This window comes from Boleophthalmus pectinirostris, unplaced genomic scaffold, assembly GCF_026225935.1.
Source record: "Boleophthalmus pectinirostris isolate CB_2022bp ecotype Guang Dong unplaced genomic scaffold, ASM2622593v1 HiC_scaffold_10, whole genome shotgun sequence".
Taxonomy (NCBI): domain Eukaryota; kingdom Metazoa; phylum Chordata; class Actinopteri; order Gobiiformes; family Gobiidae; genus Boleophthalmus; species Boleophthalmus pectinirostris.
The window spans coordinates 12,198,187-12,213,935 of NW_026570971.1; the positions used below are offsets into that span (position 1 = coordinate 12,198,187).

At 39.1% G+C, this 15,749-nt stretch overlaps 1 protein-coding gene across 1 annotated transcript in view; it reads right to left on the reverse strand.

Moving 5' to 3' along the window:
- Positions 1-15,749, reverse strand: part of btbd7 (BTB (POZ) domain containing 7) — a 41,305-nt gene that overhangs the window by 9,845 nt on the left and 15,711 nt on the right. The window contains exons 2-3 of the mRNA XM_020919417.2: positions 15,261-15,466; positions 13,248-14,390 (exon numbers count right to left, since the gene is read on the reverse strand). Coding sequence (XP_020775076.2) covers positions 13,248-14,390; positions 15,261-15,342 — 1,225 coding nt within the window. The 5' untranslated portion in view covers positions 15,343-15,466. The remainder of the gene's footprint in view (positions 1-13,247; positions 14,391-15,260; positions 15,467-15,749) is intronic.

Consider the following 15,749-nt stretch of genomic DNA (forward strand, 5'->3'; position numbering starts at 1 on the left):
TTCATTACTTATCTTTCCATTTTATTTTGACTTGTATATTTACATTTACATAATTTTGTCTTTTTTGACACCTGCCTCTTGCTGTCTTTTTTGCTACTTAGTTAAAATTTATTATTACCATTTATATTTTTTATTCTTTCTTATTATATTATTTTGTGATGTGTGAGCTACTGTGTCCAAATAAGTCTAAGTCCAAAGTCTAAGTCCAAAGTCTAAGTCCCAGAGTCTAAATCTAAGTCCAAGTCTAAGTCCAAAGTCTAAGTCCAAAGTCTAAGTCCAAAGTCTAAATCTAAGTCCAAAGTCTAAATCTAAGTCCAAAGTCTAAATCTAAGTCCAAAGTCTAAATCTAAGTCCAAAGTCTAAGTCTAAAGTTTAAGTCCAAAGTCTAAGTCATTGTATCACAAAACAAATCAGCATTTTAACAATATTTATTTTAGTTGCTCGCATCGTAATTAAATATTATTGACCTATAGAATGTTCCAGTGTCATCTGAAACCCAGTAATATCATCGTGCTGGGAGTGGCTGCATGTATATCTATGGGGGAATGTTCAGCAGTTACCGTAGTGACACAACGCACGCATTAGTCAACAACATGGCATGATATGTTTTAAGATTATTTGAAAACTCTTGAAAACTCTTCAATATGATATATTTCAAATTGATTAGATACAGTTCAATTAAAAATATTGGCTAAATCATGGCTCTGATACTAAAAGTCTTTGTTAAACCACTTCTTGTGCAAAGTTCATATGAAACACACCATTTTAATCATCAAAACAGTGAAAATGTCAAATGTGTTGCATGAACTAGTTTCCTTCCTCTAAACAAGCAACAAAACTGTAGCACTGTAACAAAATAATTTCATAAAATATACCAAAAAATACTCTTGACGATATATCGATACTGTATTATCACATTAAACGATACAATATACTGATATTTCGATATTTTTGCACACCCCTACCTGACATTACATAAAATTTCCCACGACTGTTGCATCGGAACGCATTTACAACGGATGTCAGGAGAACTCACTCGGATTTATCGACTACTGACATTCAATAAAACGCAGGATTAGAGTCACCCCAGGGAATGTTTGATGACATGAGTTGCAAAATATCAATACGCTTATGTGATTAATAGGTGATAACGTGTTTATATATATATACATTCTCAACCTCTTCTCACGTTGCGGAATCTATCCCCGTGTTAGCTGTGCGGGGGGCCCTTCTGGTACTCGCCCCACATCCTGCTGTCCGGTCCTCAGTGCGTCTCCTACAGCAGCAGCGGCGGCACATACCAGAGCAGCAGGCAGTGGTCTCACTTTGTAACACGGCAGCCCACAGAAATGCCTTTGATAGCTCTGTGTGTTTGAGTCGCAAGCTGCCTCCTCGTAACCGTGAGAAGTAAACAGACACGCAAACACACTCTCCACGATCCATTCACAGGCCTCGAGGGAACCTGACAGAAACCCGCACTTAAGCCATTTGGTAAAAAACTACGCTCAACATTCTAAACTATACTTTTTAATTATGCAAAACAGCCCACCAGCTTGGAGAATTAACAAAAACAAAAACACACCTACACCGTGGATACAGAGAGAACTAGGGCAGCATAATCTCATGTTATATTTGGATTCGCGTTGGTTATAGCGATACCGATATTATGATATGTCAATAGTGTAATTGACACTTTGCAGAAGACGTCATCGACATTCCCTGGTGGTTTGACACTAACAAGAGGCACTGCTCTGTCTGAAGCTCAAGTTACTCAAATTGGACCTTAATATGAGCTTTAATTTAACACAATCTGACCAGAAAGAACTGAATTAGCTGGAACTATGACGGATGAGATGATTCTGTGAAGTTAAGCAAGTCCCTTTCAAATAACATTACACAAGCGGATATTACACAAGAGTTTCAGTTCGTCACTCTCACCTTTTGTGTTGAAAATCAAACACCTAAACAGGAGCGTGGATGCTCGTATTGATCAAAGGCTCCTGAAAATGTGTTTGAATCCATTTTGTATTTTATCTTGAGTTTTCAAACTTAGATCTTAAAATGTATTCGGCAGTATTTACTAATGTGTGAGTTTTGTGACTCACCAGGGTAACTAGGGGTGTGCAAAAATATTGAAATATCGACATATCGTATTGTTTAATGTGATGATAGAGTATCGATATTGTGGGCTGCTGTATCGATGTCAGTGTTTCCCATACATAGATCAATCTGTGGTGCAGCAACACAGAATGAAATTGATTCCGGCTCTTTCCCTTTAGTCATTTCTTATACCTAATTATAGTATTTTATTTATTTTATTTATATTAGTATAGAATTGTTATATTATACTATTTATATTTTGTTTAACCAAAAAAAGTTAAATACAACAACAAGTTATAATATTGGTTGAGCTATAGGTCTTGAGTTAAGTATCTGAAATAAAAACCTCAAGATTTACGTAGGTTTTTTTGTAATTAATTCCTTGAATGTCAAATAATCTAAAGTTCAGGTAAATGCTAAACTTTAACATAAATTTTGGCAAGTAATTCTCAACTTGAACTTAAAATACAGGTCTTCCACTAACATAATTTGTAATAAGAGTATTTTTTGGTATATTTTACTAAATTATTTTGTTACAGTTCTACAGTTTTGTTGCTTGTTTAGAGAAAGGAAACTCATTTATGCGACACATTTCACATTTTCACAGTTTTGATGAGTAAAATGGGTGTGTTTCATATGAACTTCGCACAAGAACAACAACTCATATCACAATCAAATCGATCTGAAATATATCGTATCAAACCGAAAGTGCACTGTTTCGAGACATGTATTGTATCGTGGCCTATGTATCGAGGTATGTATCGTATCGGTAACTTCTTAATGATATTCAGTAGGGATATCACAAGTTTCACGATACGATATTGTCACGGTATGAACCTCACGGTACGGTATTTATTGCAATATCGTGGGAAAGCTCACGATATGGTGGGGAGGCTCACGATTAGGGATGTAACAATATCCAAATCTCTCGGTACGATATTTTCACGATATTCACCTCACAGTACGATATTTATTGCGATATTATGTGGAGGCTAAACAGCTCAAAGTGTTAATATGTTACTTTTTCCTCTTAAAATTCCTTGACAAGACTTAATCTAAAAGAACTAAGACTTAAAAGTGCTTAGAATTGTTATTTCTTCTTGTAGTCTGCACTGAAATGGGGCAAAGGATCATGGTCTATGTAGTTCCCTCTGTCTTTTTTTCGCTATTGCTGCACCATAACTCTTAATTTAAGCAAAGAGACTTGTAATTCAATATATTGTGATGGTCCACGATATTATTGTGAGAACTTTGACGATACGATATCACCATATTTCGGTTATTGTTATATCCCTAATATCCAGCCCTAATGGTAACGGCTGAACATTCTGCCAAAGACATAGATGCGTTAACCCCCCAGTGTGGTGCACTATCAACTGTCGATATTCCTCAAGAGAACTCACAATGTTACTTTTCATTAAAACAAGCACACTTTGACTATTAATTCTTAAAACCACAACATGCCACATTTTTATGCAATACACTTATTCTAATAATTAAGAAGATTATTAATATTGCATCACACGTCTAAGCGTCCTTGGTACATAATGGCCTTCCCCCAAAATTAATCAAAATTCAATTATTAAGGATATTGGAATGGTGTGTCTAAGCGGCCTTGTTTCCTTCAGGGCTATAAAATGAATTTCCTCTGCTCACACCCAGCTTTAAAAATCCATGGGAAACTGGACGCCCAACAGTCAAGGACAATATTGAACCAGGAACACAGAAAAGTATCTTGAGAATTTTTAATAGCAAGATGCCTGCACTGCTTTTAGTTAGTTTAGTCTATTTTACAGTTTACAATACGGACTGTTTGGTAACTACACAACATTTTTATACAAACTGTTGACGTAAGTACGGTTGGGTATAATTAAGAAGTTGCCGATACGATACAAACCTCGATACAGTGCACTTTCGATTTGATACGATATATTTCAAATCGATTCAATACAGTCCAATAAAAATAATGGCTAAATCATGGCTGTGATACTATATGTCTTTGTTAAGCCACTTCTTGTGCAAGGTGAATATTAAAAACACCCATTTTAATCATCAAAACAGCGAAAATGCCAAATATGTCGCATAAACAAGTTTCCTTCCTCTAAACAAGCAACAAAACTAGCGCTGTAACAAAATAATTGAGTAAAACATATCAAAAAATACTCTTGGTGATACATATCGATACAGCAGCCCATGATATTGATACTGTATCATCACATTAAGCGATACGATAAAGCAATATTTCAATATTTCTGCACATCCCTAGATGTAAGACCTACTTTAAGACTGTGAAAGCACAGGATGTGAATAAATAGAATCAAAGATAAAAATTGTGAAACATTTTGCAGTACGATGCATTGTGAGAGAAAATAACACAACTGATACTTTGCAGCTAATGTCAGATTTTAACTGTAGGCACTGCTCTGTTTGTTACCATCTCTGCTTTGTCAAATTACTTTTTTCTTGCATTTTCAGACAATTAAAAAAAAATTAAAATACATTCGGCAGGGTTTGCTAATGTAAACAGTATACCTCCAACGTGATGTCACTGCAAAACACCAATAAATTATAAAAATATTAACACTACTTTATGCCAAAAACCACTAAAAGAAAATAAAAGTATTCCAAAGGTACAATATTGTTATAAAATATAAATAAATAGCACAATAAAACACAGCTGACAGATAGTTGGCGTCAAAACAGAGTCATAGAAGTCATAAAATTTCCATAACTACAGTGCAAATATTATCGTACAACACAAAAATTTGAAAAAGTTCCCCACAAGAGCAAAGAAAACACACACATGATAATACTGAGCCCAAAACCATTGTTCTGTCTGTCAAATACTGAAAGATAAGTTGATATAGTGATTATGACAGACCCAGTGCCAGTTACAACAAAAACCCAACTTCAATTTGGATTCCAATGGCTCTCCGATGGTCCATCTCTCAGTCATTCACACGATAACAAAACAGTGACGTCATGTTGGGGGTATTCAACAATTACCAGGGTGATATAATGCACAAATTAGCAAAAACTGCCAAAAATGTTTCAATATAGTCTGAAAACTGATGATAAAATACACATTTAAACACAATACAAGCATTCATGGTCCTGTTTAGGAGTTTGATTTTCAACAAAGTGACTGACTGAAAAACTGCTGGCTGGCTTGTGACAGTAATTTAATTTTACGTGTGACAAACAAATCATCTCACCTGTAGTTCCAACCGAATCAGCTCATTCTGGTCAGATTGTGTTCAAAACAAAGCTTGGAGTAGTGCTTTCAGTTAGCTTCACAATCACAGAGAATGTTGACGACATCAGCTGCAAAGTATCAATAGTTTCAGGAGTGTAACATGTCACAACGGACCGTGTGCCAATTGTTCTTTTGAATTTCAATTAAGAACAAAAACAATCAAATGGAAAAACAGTTTGTTATTTCATTATTCTGTTTTAGTGTCAAACAAAAAAACTGAGTTTTGACCTTTATATCCAATATTTAATGTAAAGTTTATTTCAAACAAAACCAATCAAAAAATTGTGCCTATTTCAGTTTTGACATTTTATTCTCTTTGGTTTATTTGCCCCAGAAGTTCTGCTGCATAGCGCTTCATGTGTGAATTCAGTGTCAATTGAACAAAGGAGAGTTTATCGCTGCTACCCGTTTCTCGTCATGGAGTTCAACAATTACTGTCTAAGATGCAAAAATAAACATGTCGCTATAAAAGAAGAGGAAATGTTTGTCCACAAAATGAACCCATTACAGCTCTTTCCAATTCTGCATCGGTAACCAATCTTTTGTGTCTTACTTTGTGTTTGTCACAAAATCTTGGAATACTCATTTCTGAGCACATCTTAATTCCATTTTGCTTCAGCGTGGCGGAAATTTCCCCATGTGTCTCGCCTGCTCCAAACAACTCTTTGATGTATTTAGCATGAATCTTGATGGCAGCCATGGTGGCCTATAACATCCACTGACACAGACTGATGCAGCATAGCAGCAGAACTTCTGGGGCATAAAAACCACAAAGAATAAAATATCAAAACTGAAATTGGCACGATGACTGTTTTTTGATTGGTGTTATTTGAAATAAACTTTAAATTAAATATTGGAAATAAAGGTCAAAATCTGTTTTTTGTTTGACACTAAAACAGAATAATGAAATAACAAACTGTTTTTCCATTTTATTGTTTTTCGTTCTTGATTGAAATTCAAAAGAACAAACAGTACACGGAGCCATAACTCCGCTTAAACACAGTGCCTTCAGTATGAGCAGAAGATTAGAATCTGCCTCATATCTAACACCACGGCGTGTCTCGGTGCGGCTGGTGAGAGAGTGACAGGAATATGAACTGCTCTGACAGAAGCGTCCAGGCGAGATGCTAACTGAGATGACATTTGAATTCAGCGCGGCGGTTTGTTTAGTGAGGCGGCTCTGTAGTCACTTTAAATGCACACAAGTGTTGGGATGTCTATCGTGTCTACAGAAGACTCAAGGTTTCAGATAACGTACTTTCAAATGCCAGTCGGTGTAAAAATGCAGACTATACATGGACTTTGCTCATAGCTTGAGTCAGCCTTCACAGTAAAATGTTTCAATATTGTAAGTCTCACAAAAACGGTGCTGTAAATTAGGGCTGGAGCAAGCATTCGGTCATTATCTTGCTTATAATGACCTGTCCCTGGTTTTTATTTTTATGTATTTCAGCAAAAATTGTCTCACCTCAGTACAGACAGATTGTATAAGCAGCTCTTCTGGTCAACATAAATCTGCTCTGTCTGCATTATAAACCATTTTATTGTCTGAAAATCGAACCGTAAAATCAACAAAATATTTTATCAGAAGTGCCTTTCGTTTAGACGGTAATGCCGTTTTTGGGGCTTAAAAATGCAAAAATCTGAACCCACCCTCCAGAGTGGAAAAGTTGAATACGCTCTGCCGTAGCGTTTCCATCTGCACTGCCCAAGACGCAAAACTCTGGACAGATCTACTCACGTCATGTATGAGTTTACGTCACAAACATCACCACCGAGCCGCCTGGCATGCATACCCAATAGAATTCCACACACTTTTGTGTCACCGTATACGTGCAGATTTCCTCCCAAAAACGCTCATCTGAACGTAGAATAACAAGTGAAGACGCAACGCCACTTATGCGTCTTCTGTTCAGACTGTCATCATATAAACATAGCCTTACACTGATAGCAAAACTCTGCTCTGCTATCTCAAAGTGAAAGTGAAAACTCATCGTGGTGAATAATAAGAATTCTCGGAAGCATAAGATAGATAGACAGATAAATACTTTATTTATCCCCAAGGAGAAATTCAGGATTTTATATTTATCTTATCTGTAAGGTCAGTGAAGCATAACTGACTTCAGACTGTAAAGATCAGGTACAATTTGATTTGGTAATTAGTCAATGGTAGGGTGACCAGAATTTCAAAATAATAAACTGGGACAACTCTGGATTTTTGGAGGTTGGTCATAATAAAATTGTGAAAGGAGTGCGTAATTAAGGAAAATTGAGACCATTCATGACTAACATGTGAATGATTAGTCATATTTTCTTTGTGTTTTGGTCGTTTTTAAGCAAATTTTTTGTATTTTAGCTAAACAAATTACAATTTATGCCTGTGTTTACTGTTGGCAGGTATCAAATTGGTCAAAAATAGGGACACCTGGGATATTTCTTGTATAAGACAGGAAAATCACTAGTTTTGGATAAATCTGCTGGGACAGGGGACACGGCTCAAAACTGGGACTGTCCCAGGTAGATAGGGACGTCTGGTCAACCAAATATTTTATTGGAAATATGAGAATTTATATCTACTGTAGAAAGGAGGAGGCATGGAGTGAGTTGGTGGAGCTTTGGGAGTGACTGGTCAGTTTTTTTGTACATATAAATTACACCGTTTCTAAGTACTTCTCTATTGTTACAGACCAATCTAAAAGATTTAAGTATGTTAAATGTATATGTTCAGTTTGGTCCTGTTTGTAATGTTTTTTCCAGCATCAGTACTAGATAGTACTAGGGATGTAACAATATCCAAGTCTCATGATACGATATCGACACAGTATGAACCTCACGGTACAATATTTATTGCGATATCGATTAGGGATGTAACAATATCCAAATCTCTCGGTACGATATTTTCACGACATACATCTCACGGTACGATATTTATTGCGATATTTTGTGTCAGTATGCTACTTTTTCCACTTAAAATGCCTTGACAAGACTTAATCCAAAGAACTAAGACTTGAAAGTGCTTAGAATTGTTATTTCTTCGCGTAGTTTACACTGAAATGGAGCAAAGGATCATGGTCTATGTAGTTCCCTCTGTCTTTTTTTTTTTTAGCTATTGCTGCACCATAGCTCTTAAATTAAGCAAAGAGACTTGTAATTCGATATATTGTGATGGTGCGCGATATTATTGTGAGAACTTTGACGATACGTTATCACAATATTTCGGTTACTGTTACATCTCTAGATAGTACACAAATTAGTATCATGTTTTAGTATCATGTCATGTTCTTTCTTCAGTGACCCCAACCAAACAACCAAAAAACAAGCCAGTTCGATGCAGAGTCAGACTAAAGATCTGTCTAGAGAATGTTTAATTACCTGAATAATTGCAACCTTTTGTCAGTTCCAAATTCTGAATTGATTAACCAGCGCTACTCATTTTTATTTCTTGACTAGCTTGTACACAGAACAGGAGTAGCCCAATAATCCAGCCTGTCCATTGCGCAGCATATTTGAAAAATGAATAGGGCTTTTAATACTGGTTGCCATAGGAGTGGGATGAGGTAATAACGGCAGACACGTCTTGACGTTTAATGGGAAAAGATGACAGCTCGATGTTCCTGTCTAGCGGCTTGACAAATCTCCCCTAAGCTAAAAGTGCACAGAGCCAGAGGGCATCGGCAGAGCTACAAGAACACACAGGGAAAGTGAGCCAGTCTGACAGATGAGAGGGGTCCCACCAAGAGAACACCACAGTCCTGACTCCTGACACAGCAGAGAGCGGCCAGCTATTACTGTCAGCACTGCTCTGCTATATACACAATACTATACTTTTAACTTTGTCGGATTTAGCTATAAAAAATATATATATATAAAAATAGAAAAGACAGTTCTACTTGATGGGGACGGTTGTAGCGATATCCAAATCCCTCGCTACTAGGGGTGTGCAAAAGTATCGAAATATTTATATATCAAATCGTCTAATATGGTGATGAGTATTTTTTGGTATATTTAGCTTTTCTTTTTTTTAAAGCACTACAATTTAGTTGCTTGTTTAGAGGAAGGAAACTCATTTATGCAACACATTTGACATTTTCACTGTTTTAATTATGTAAAATGGGTGTTTTTCATACTAACTAGAAGTGGTTTAATAAAGTCTTTTAGTATCACAGCCATGATTTAGCAATTTATTTTTATTGAACCATATTAGATATATTAGATATATATTGTATTGAATCGAAAGTGTACTATATCGAAATATGTATCGTATCGTGGCCTATGTATTGAGGTATGTATGTATCATATCAACTTCTTATTGATGCCCAAATCAACGTGCTACGATATTTTCACGATATTCATCTCACGGTACGATATTTATTGCGATATTTTGTGAAGACTAACAAAACTGAATATGCTTTTCCTCTTAAAATGCCTTGACGAGACTTAATCCAAAGAACTAAGATTTAAAAGTGCTTAGAACTGTTATTTATTCATGTTGTCTTAACTGAAATGGAGCAAAGGATCATGGTCTATGTAGTTCCCTCTGTTATGGTTCAGCAATAGCTAAAAAACTAAGAATTTAAGTAGAGAAACTTGTAATTCAATATATTGTGACCGCACACGATATTATTGAAAGACTTTTGATGATACGAAACCATGATATTTTGGTTATTGTTACATCCCTAATGATGGGTGTGGGATATATATCGTCAACACTTCTCTAACCTGACAAGCTGACATATAAGGAAAATGATAGAACCGGTTATGATAAATCGTTTTATGGAGAGAGATGTTAGAACAGTAATGAATGTAAAACGTACTTTATAGAAGCAGTTAACATGTCATCCATTCAGAATAATTCATGCAGACTGGTTTGGATCTCTTCCAGAATACACACGCTACGAAGATGTAAGTCTGGTCACAGTGAATCTCCCCCGTTTTAAAACGGGTGTGGATTAACCAATCACGGACACGCATGGGTCCGTCGAAAAAAAAAAAAAACATCACAGGAGGCTGAAACACATGGCGGATTTCTGCTAAATCAATAAGCGAAGAAGTTTGATTTTATTTGTAAATCATAGGTGACCAATGAGCTTCTTTGTTTGACATGAGTGACTGGAAAAAAGTGGGTGAAAAATCTGATTGCACGATCATGTTTAGTCGGGCTTGATGCGTAACAGAGGGCGTGGGGACTAGACTGATATCAATCTTTAAGAAAAACACAGAGATATGATTCTGGATTTGCCAGACATGCACATTTCTGATGGATTGCAAAAAAAAATCTCACATGTCATCAGCATTATAAGGATAGTCACAGAATATATTTTTCAGAGCTTACCCACCCTACGCTGTGTCTGCTCAACACTTTATATTGTCAGCTTCCATTTTAGAAAGCAACATCTGGTGAATGGATCCTAAGTCAGCTGTAATTCTGTAAAGGCAGAGAGCACGAGCACAGTTTGATGGGGTGAAGATTATTACATATAATAAAAACCTGGTCTAATAATAAAATATCAGTTTCGTGCCCATTCTGAGCATTTATGGAGGTGAATTATGAAACAACTGCTATTCAGGGCTGAAATCTGGCATGTGGTTTAGAGGAGTCATTCTAACCTTTAAACACTGATAGGAGACGGTAGTTTACCAACGCCACAGCAGCAGGTCAGAATACGACTACATTCCTTAGTGAGCTGATTAAAAGGCGTGCAGCACAGAGCCAGGAGGAGGATAAAAATACCCGGGCGGTGTAGGGTCTTGGAGGGGGAGGGGAAGAGGAGGAGGTGGTGATGGCGTGTGGGGATGACACCATTTGCCTGCTCTGTGCTTAAGCTGCCACACTGACCCGGACAGTGATACCAGAGCCTCAGGGTGCAGCCTGGTTTCACTGCACACGGCCCGTATCAGACTGGTGTCAGCTCCACTCCTGCTGCGCACCACAAATAACAGGCTTTAGACAAAGGCTTGTGGTTCAACTGTACCCAACATGACTTATGGTTGGGCAGAAACTATGAAACTTATTGCCATATGTTCAATCCCATTTTAACTTAAAGGTGCACTGCATAACATTTCTAGAGAGTCTGACCTTCAATATCGTTCGTAAAACAAAAAAATCTCCTCTGGAATCTCTAAAGTTTATATTTCACACTCCAGCCAATAATTTATTCCATTAAATACATATTCTCTGCCATTTGACAGGTAATAAACCGTTATTTTTCTGTTTAAATTGTTTTCCTTTCGTTAGGATAAACAATTAGCCTGGTCCACAAAATCTAAAAACATGCAGAAAAGTTACATCTCATGCCTAAACTCATCACACCAGTCATACGGACGGCTCCTTCTGCCTCTCAAAACAACTGTTGGGGCTCAAACAGCTTTGTTTATAAGAAAGAAGATGATCACTGTTTAACACGAGGACTCGGAGCACTGTGCAGGACGTATGGAGTGATGTGGACCGCATGGAGCTGGACTCAATAAGGATGTGGATAGAATCTGACTTTATGAACTTGTGCGTGATGGATACCTAATCTCTTTGAATGTACTGTTTGGATATTATTTTCTATATGTTTGTGAAGGACAGAAGTGGTGTCGATTGGTCAGGACACAAAGGTGAGTGAACAAACTTCATAAACCTCCAAAATACAGAGAAGGTTTCCTTCACTCAGTTTACTGTACGTCCACACGAGACACTTGCACTTGCGTCAACAGCAGGTCATTGAAAAAACATTACCACAATTTCTCTGTTGTAGTGCCATTCAATGTATTCAGTCATAGGCCAGTCACAGCCCCAAGCTGCATTTAATTTAATGAATACATGTGTATTCACTATCATTAGAGGCTGATAGTTGAAAATACACTGCTTTTCCCTTTGTTCTATTTTACACACTGTCTATGTGCTATTTAAGTAAAAATCTAAATTTAATGCAGGTTTGCCTTAATTAGATGGACAGGCAATTATACAGTCTATCGCAGTATAAAACAGGGAGGTATGACGATATTAAAAAATGGATATCGTCCAACTCTAGAATGTTCCACAGAATAGATTAAACCTATCACGAAGGTAACAAGCAGGTTACAGTTTTACGCTGCATTACAGTTTAGATCTGTGGAGAGGACCCCCATTCACAGAAGGAAATAATGAATGAATAAATGCAAGATGGATGTTTAAAGTCATAGCATGGAACATTCCAGGCAAAGCATAAAGCAGTAGACCTTAAAATACCGCAAATCTTCAAACAACATAGTGAGAGTAGAATGTGAATGTAATAGTCTCACATTGTCACCCGACTTGACTGCTGCTGTATAAATAGAATGAAATCCATTAGCACATAAACTCTGAAAGCCATTCAGATTTAGTGTAACGCATGCCACTGCCAGCACAAGTTAATGTGAGGACTAATTTCTCACTAATCCCATAATCTTCATCTTTTATAAATGTTGTGGCTACAGTGTTCTGCAGCTGTAAAAGCCGACTGTCACACACAGTTAAGGTCAAAACGATCAAGTTCAAATGCAGGGCTCAGTTTACAGCATTATGTGAAAATCTAAAACAGCAGCGATTCTTGTGTCAGAAAAGAAAGTCACATCTGCTATTGGATTCAGAAAGTCTATGACTGGCTCCATTACAGCCAGTAAACACTGCTAATGTTTCAACTGCCTCACAATAATTATATTATTTTATCTCTCAAGGGCGACAAACTGAGACAATGTCAGAAAAGGCATTTGTTGTATCTCTCTCTCTCTCTCTCTCTTTCTTTCTTTCTTTCTCTCTCTCTCTCTCTTTCTCTGTCTTTCTCTCTCTCTCTCTCTCTCTTTCTCTGTCTTTCTCTCTCTCTCCCTCTCACACACACAAGTGCGAGAAAGGTGTGTGTATCAGTGCATAGTGCTGAGTGAAGCTTACCTTGAGCCAACATGCTGAACTCCAGGAACAGAGCGATGTGGTAGAGCTCCATGGCCTCCTCCGTGCGGGTGCTGGCCCCGCGGCCTCCTGACACCAAGGCCTGTACCTCCCCCAGACTCCCTGTGGACGGGCTCCCCCTCAGCACCAGCCCCAGCTCCACCACATCAGTGTACATGCAGTGCAGGATGACCTGCACGTACTTCCGCGGGATGATGGATTCATCCAGGACGATGCGAGTGGGTGTGTGCAGTGTGCGCTCAGTCATTTCCTCCCCTGTGCGGATACGCCTCTGTAAAAGGTTTCTGAAGAAAGGGGAGCGTGCAGAGAGGATGGCCTTATGGGCCCTCAAGTCCTCCTCTGGGGTTCCTGGGGCCACAGGCCCAACTGACCCTGCTGTGGAGGGGCACGCTATGGCTCCTCTCTCCCCACAGCCCTCCACCATCTCAGAGTCTGAGGAGAAGCTGAGCAGAGCGTCATAGTAGCACATGTGGTCGAACAAGCCCTTCATGTCAGCCTCCAGGGAGTTAGGAGTCCCAAACTCTTCACTGAGCTGCACCAGGACATCCACGTTCTGCAGACGGCTGTCCTCTGCTGCCCCCACCCCAAACTCCCCCGTGTACAGGTACTGCAGCAGAGCTGAGAACATGGGCACATCTATGCCCGCTGTGTCTACGTCCATGAGCACCTCAGCTCCATAGCCTGGGGCTGATGTCAGCAGACTCTTAAAGAAGGGGCAGCGCACTGCCAGGATGGCCCTGTGTGCGGGGAAGCACGTTCCGTGAAAGATGAGGTCCACGTCTGTGCAGTACTTGTGCTGGTACAGAGCTGCCAGGTCCCTCTGTAGGTTGGGGGCATCAGCGCGGGCCAGACTGGCCTGGAAGCTAAGCTCCTTGAGGGCAGCAGTGCCCTCGTACTCCTCCACCAGGGCATTAGTGTCCCGGACATCCCACCCCGACAGCAGCTCTCTCATCTGGCGAGCGTGGTCGGCCGAGCGGCTGGACTTCCTGCGCTTGATGAACCTGCGCTTGAGCGTGGCCAGCCCCAGACTCTTCTTCTTCCTGTCGGCAGGCCGCTCATGGCCGTGCTCCAGGCTGTACAGCTTTGACTCCCAGCCATAGCCCTGCTGGGAGTACGACGACGTGCCTGAAACACACATCACACCAATTTAACCTTAGTCTGATACAACATCTTCTCTGCTACATTTACAATCAGATGAACAGTGTTATGGCTGCAGCTCTGTGACCTGCTCTTTCAGGACAAGAACAAAACCCTAAACCCAGCTCCAAAAGTCTTTGGAGGAAGTTCAATGGAAAATTCAAAGCAGACACAATCCTTTCATATCTTTTATATTTGAGCCAAAAGCTCGGTACAAGGCAGTCTAAAACCCAATTAGCCTCTTAGCCAGAGGACGTTGTCTTTGTGTGAACCTGGGCCCACGCACTTCCTTGGATGCAGTCAATTACAGCGAACACTTGTGTTTGGCAGGAGACAGGGGGCTCAGACGTCAGAGTACGCTTTGCCAAGGAGGTCCTCTCTCTGAGCCTGCACTTCTGTGGCATCCATCAGCATGACCCACATACTCATCTCATCTAACACTACGGATTTGTAGCACAGGTCGGCCCAAGCAGGGGAGAGGTCGCTTGGCGGCAGAGTTTATGAGAAGTTTCATATTTGTGAAATATAAAATGTATACAACTAATATGTAAGCGTCCACTTTTCCCAGCAAGTACTAAGTCCTCTAATGTTATTTCTTTGTATGGCTTATTATGGTGATAAATCATACTAGGCTTTCTGGAGTAAAATAACAAGTTGTGTACTAATATGTATACAACATACATCAAGTAATCTTTGGCTAGTTAGTAACTTTGTTCCCCCCAATAGACAGGAATAGTATAAATAAATATTAAACCAGTGATTTCTCAAATTATAATGACACTGCAAGCAGAAACCCCTATGAAACTGGAAAATGAAATGAAACTAGATTAAAATATTTGGAGTAATACAGATACTCGCCTATAAAGGTCTGCTGTGGCTGTGAACTCCCTCCTATGCGCGGGGAGCAGGAGTGTGGGTAGCTGGACCCATTGGCACCCATCCTCTCTGCTCTTCATGTGCTGTACGGGGGTCGACCCTCTGGCCCAATCATTCTGCTCCGACACAGGTCTCCTTTCCGCGGGTCAAACGCCAGCGCTCAGGGGCCCGGGCGCAGCTTGACGGCCCTAAAACAACAACATCAAAGGAGGCTCGGTTAAAAGGGGGACATTTTAGGCTTCACTTTTGAAATGCTTTGAAAGGGTGTTATTGTTAGAAGTGCACCGAAGCAGCTTTTCCAGGTCTGGCATGAAAAATACTATATTGATTTAGCATTCAATACATGATAGATACATAGAACTGTTATTTTCGGGGGTGAGTATTTATCTTTTTTATTTTTTGTGGTACTTTTCTGAAGATTTGAGCTATAGCGGGTCGAAAAAATAACTTCTATGACTCATTACGTGTTTC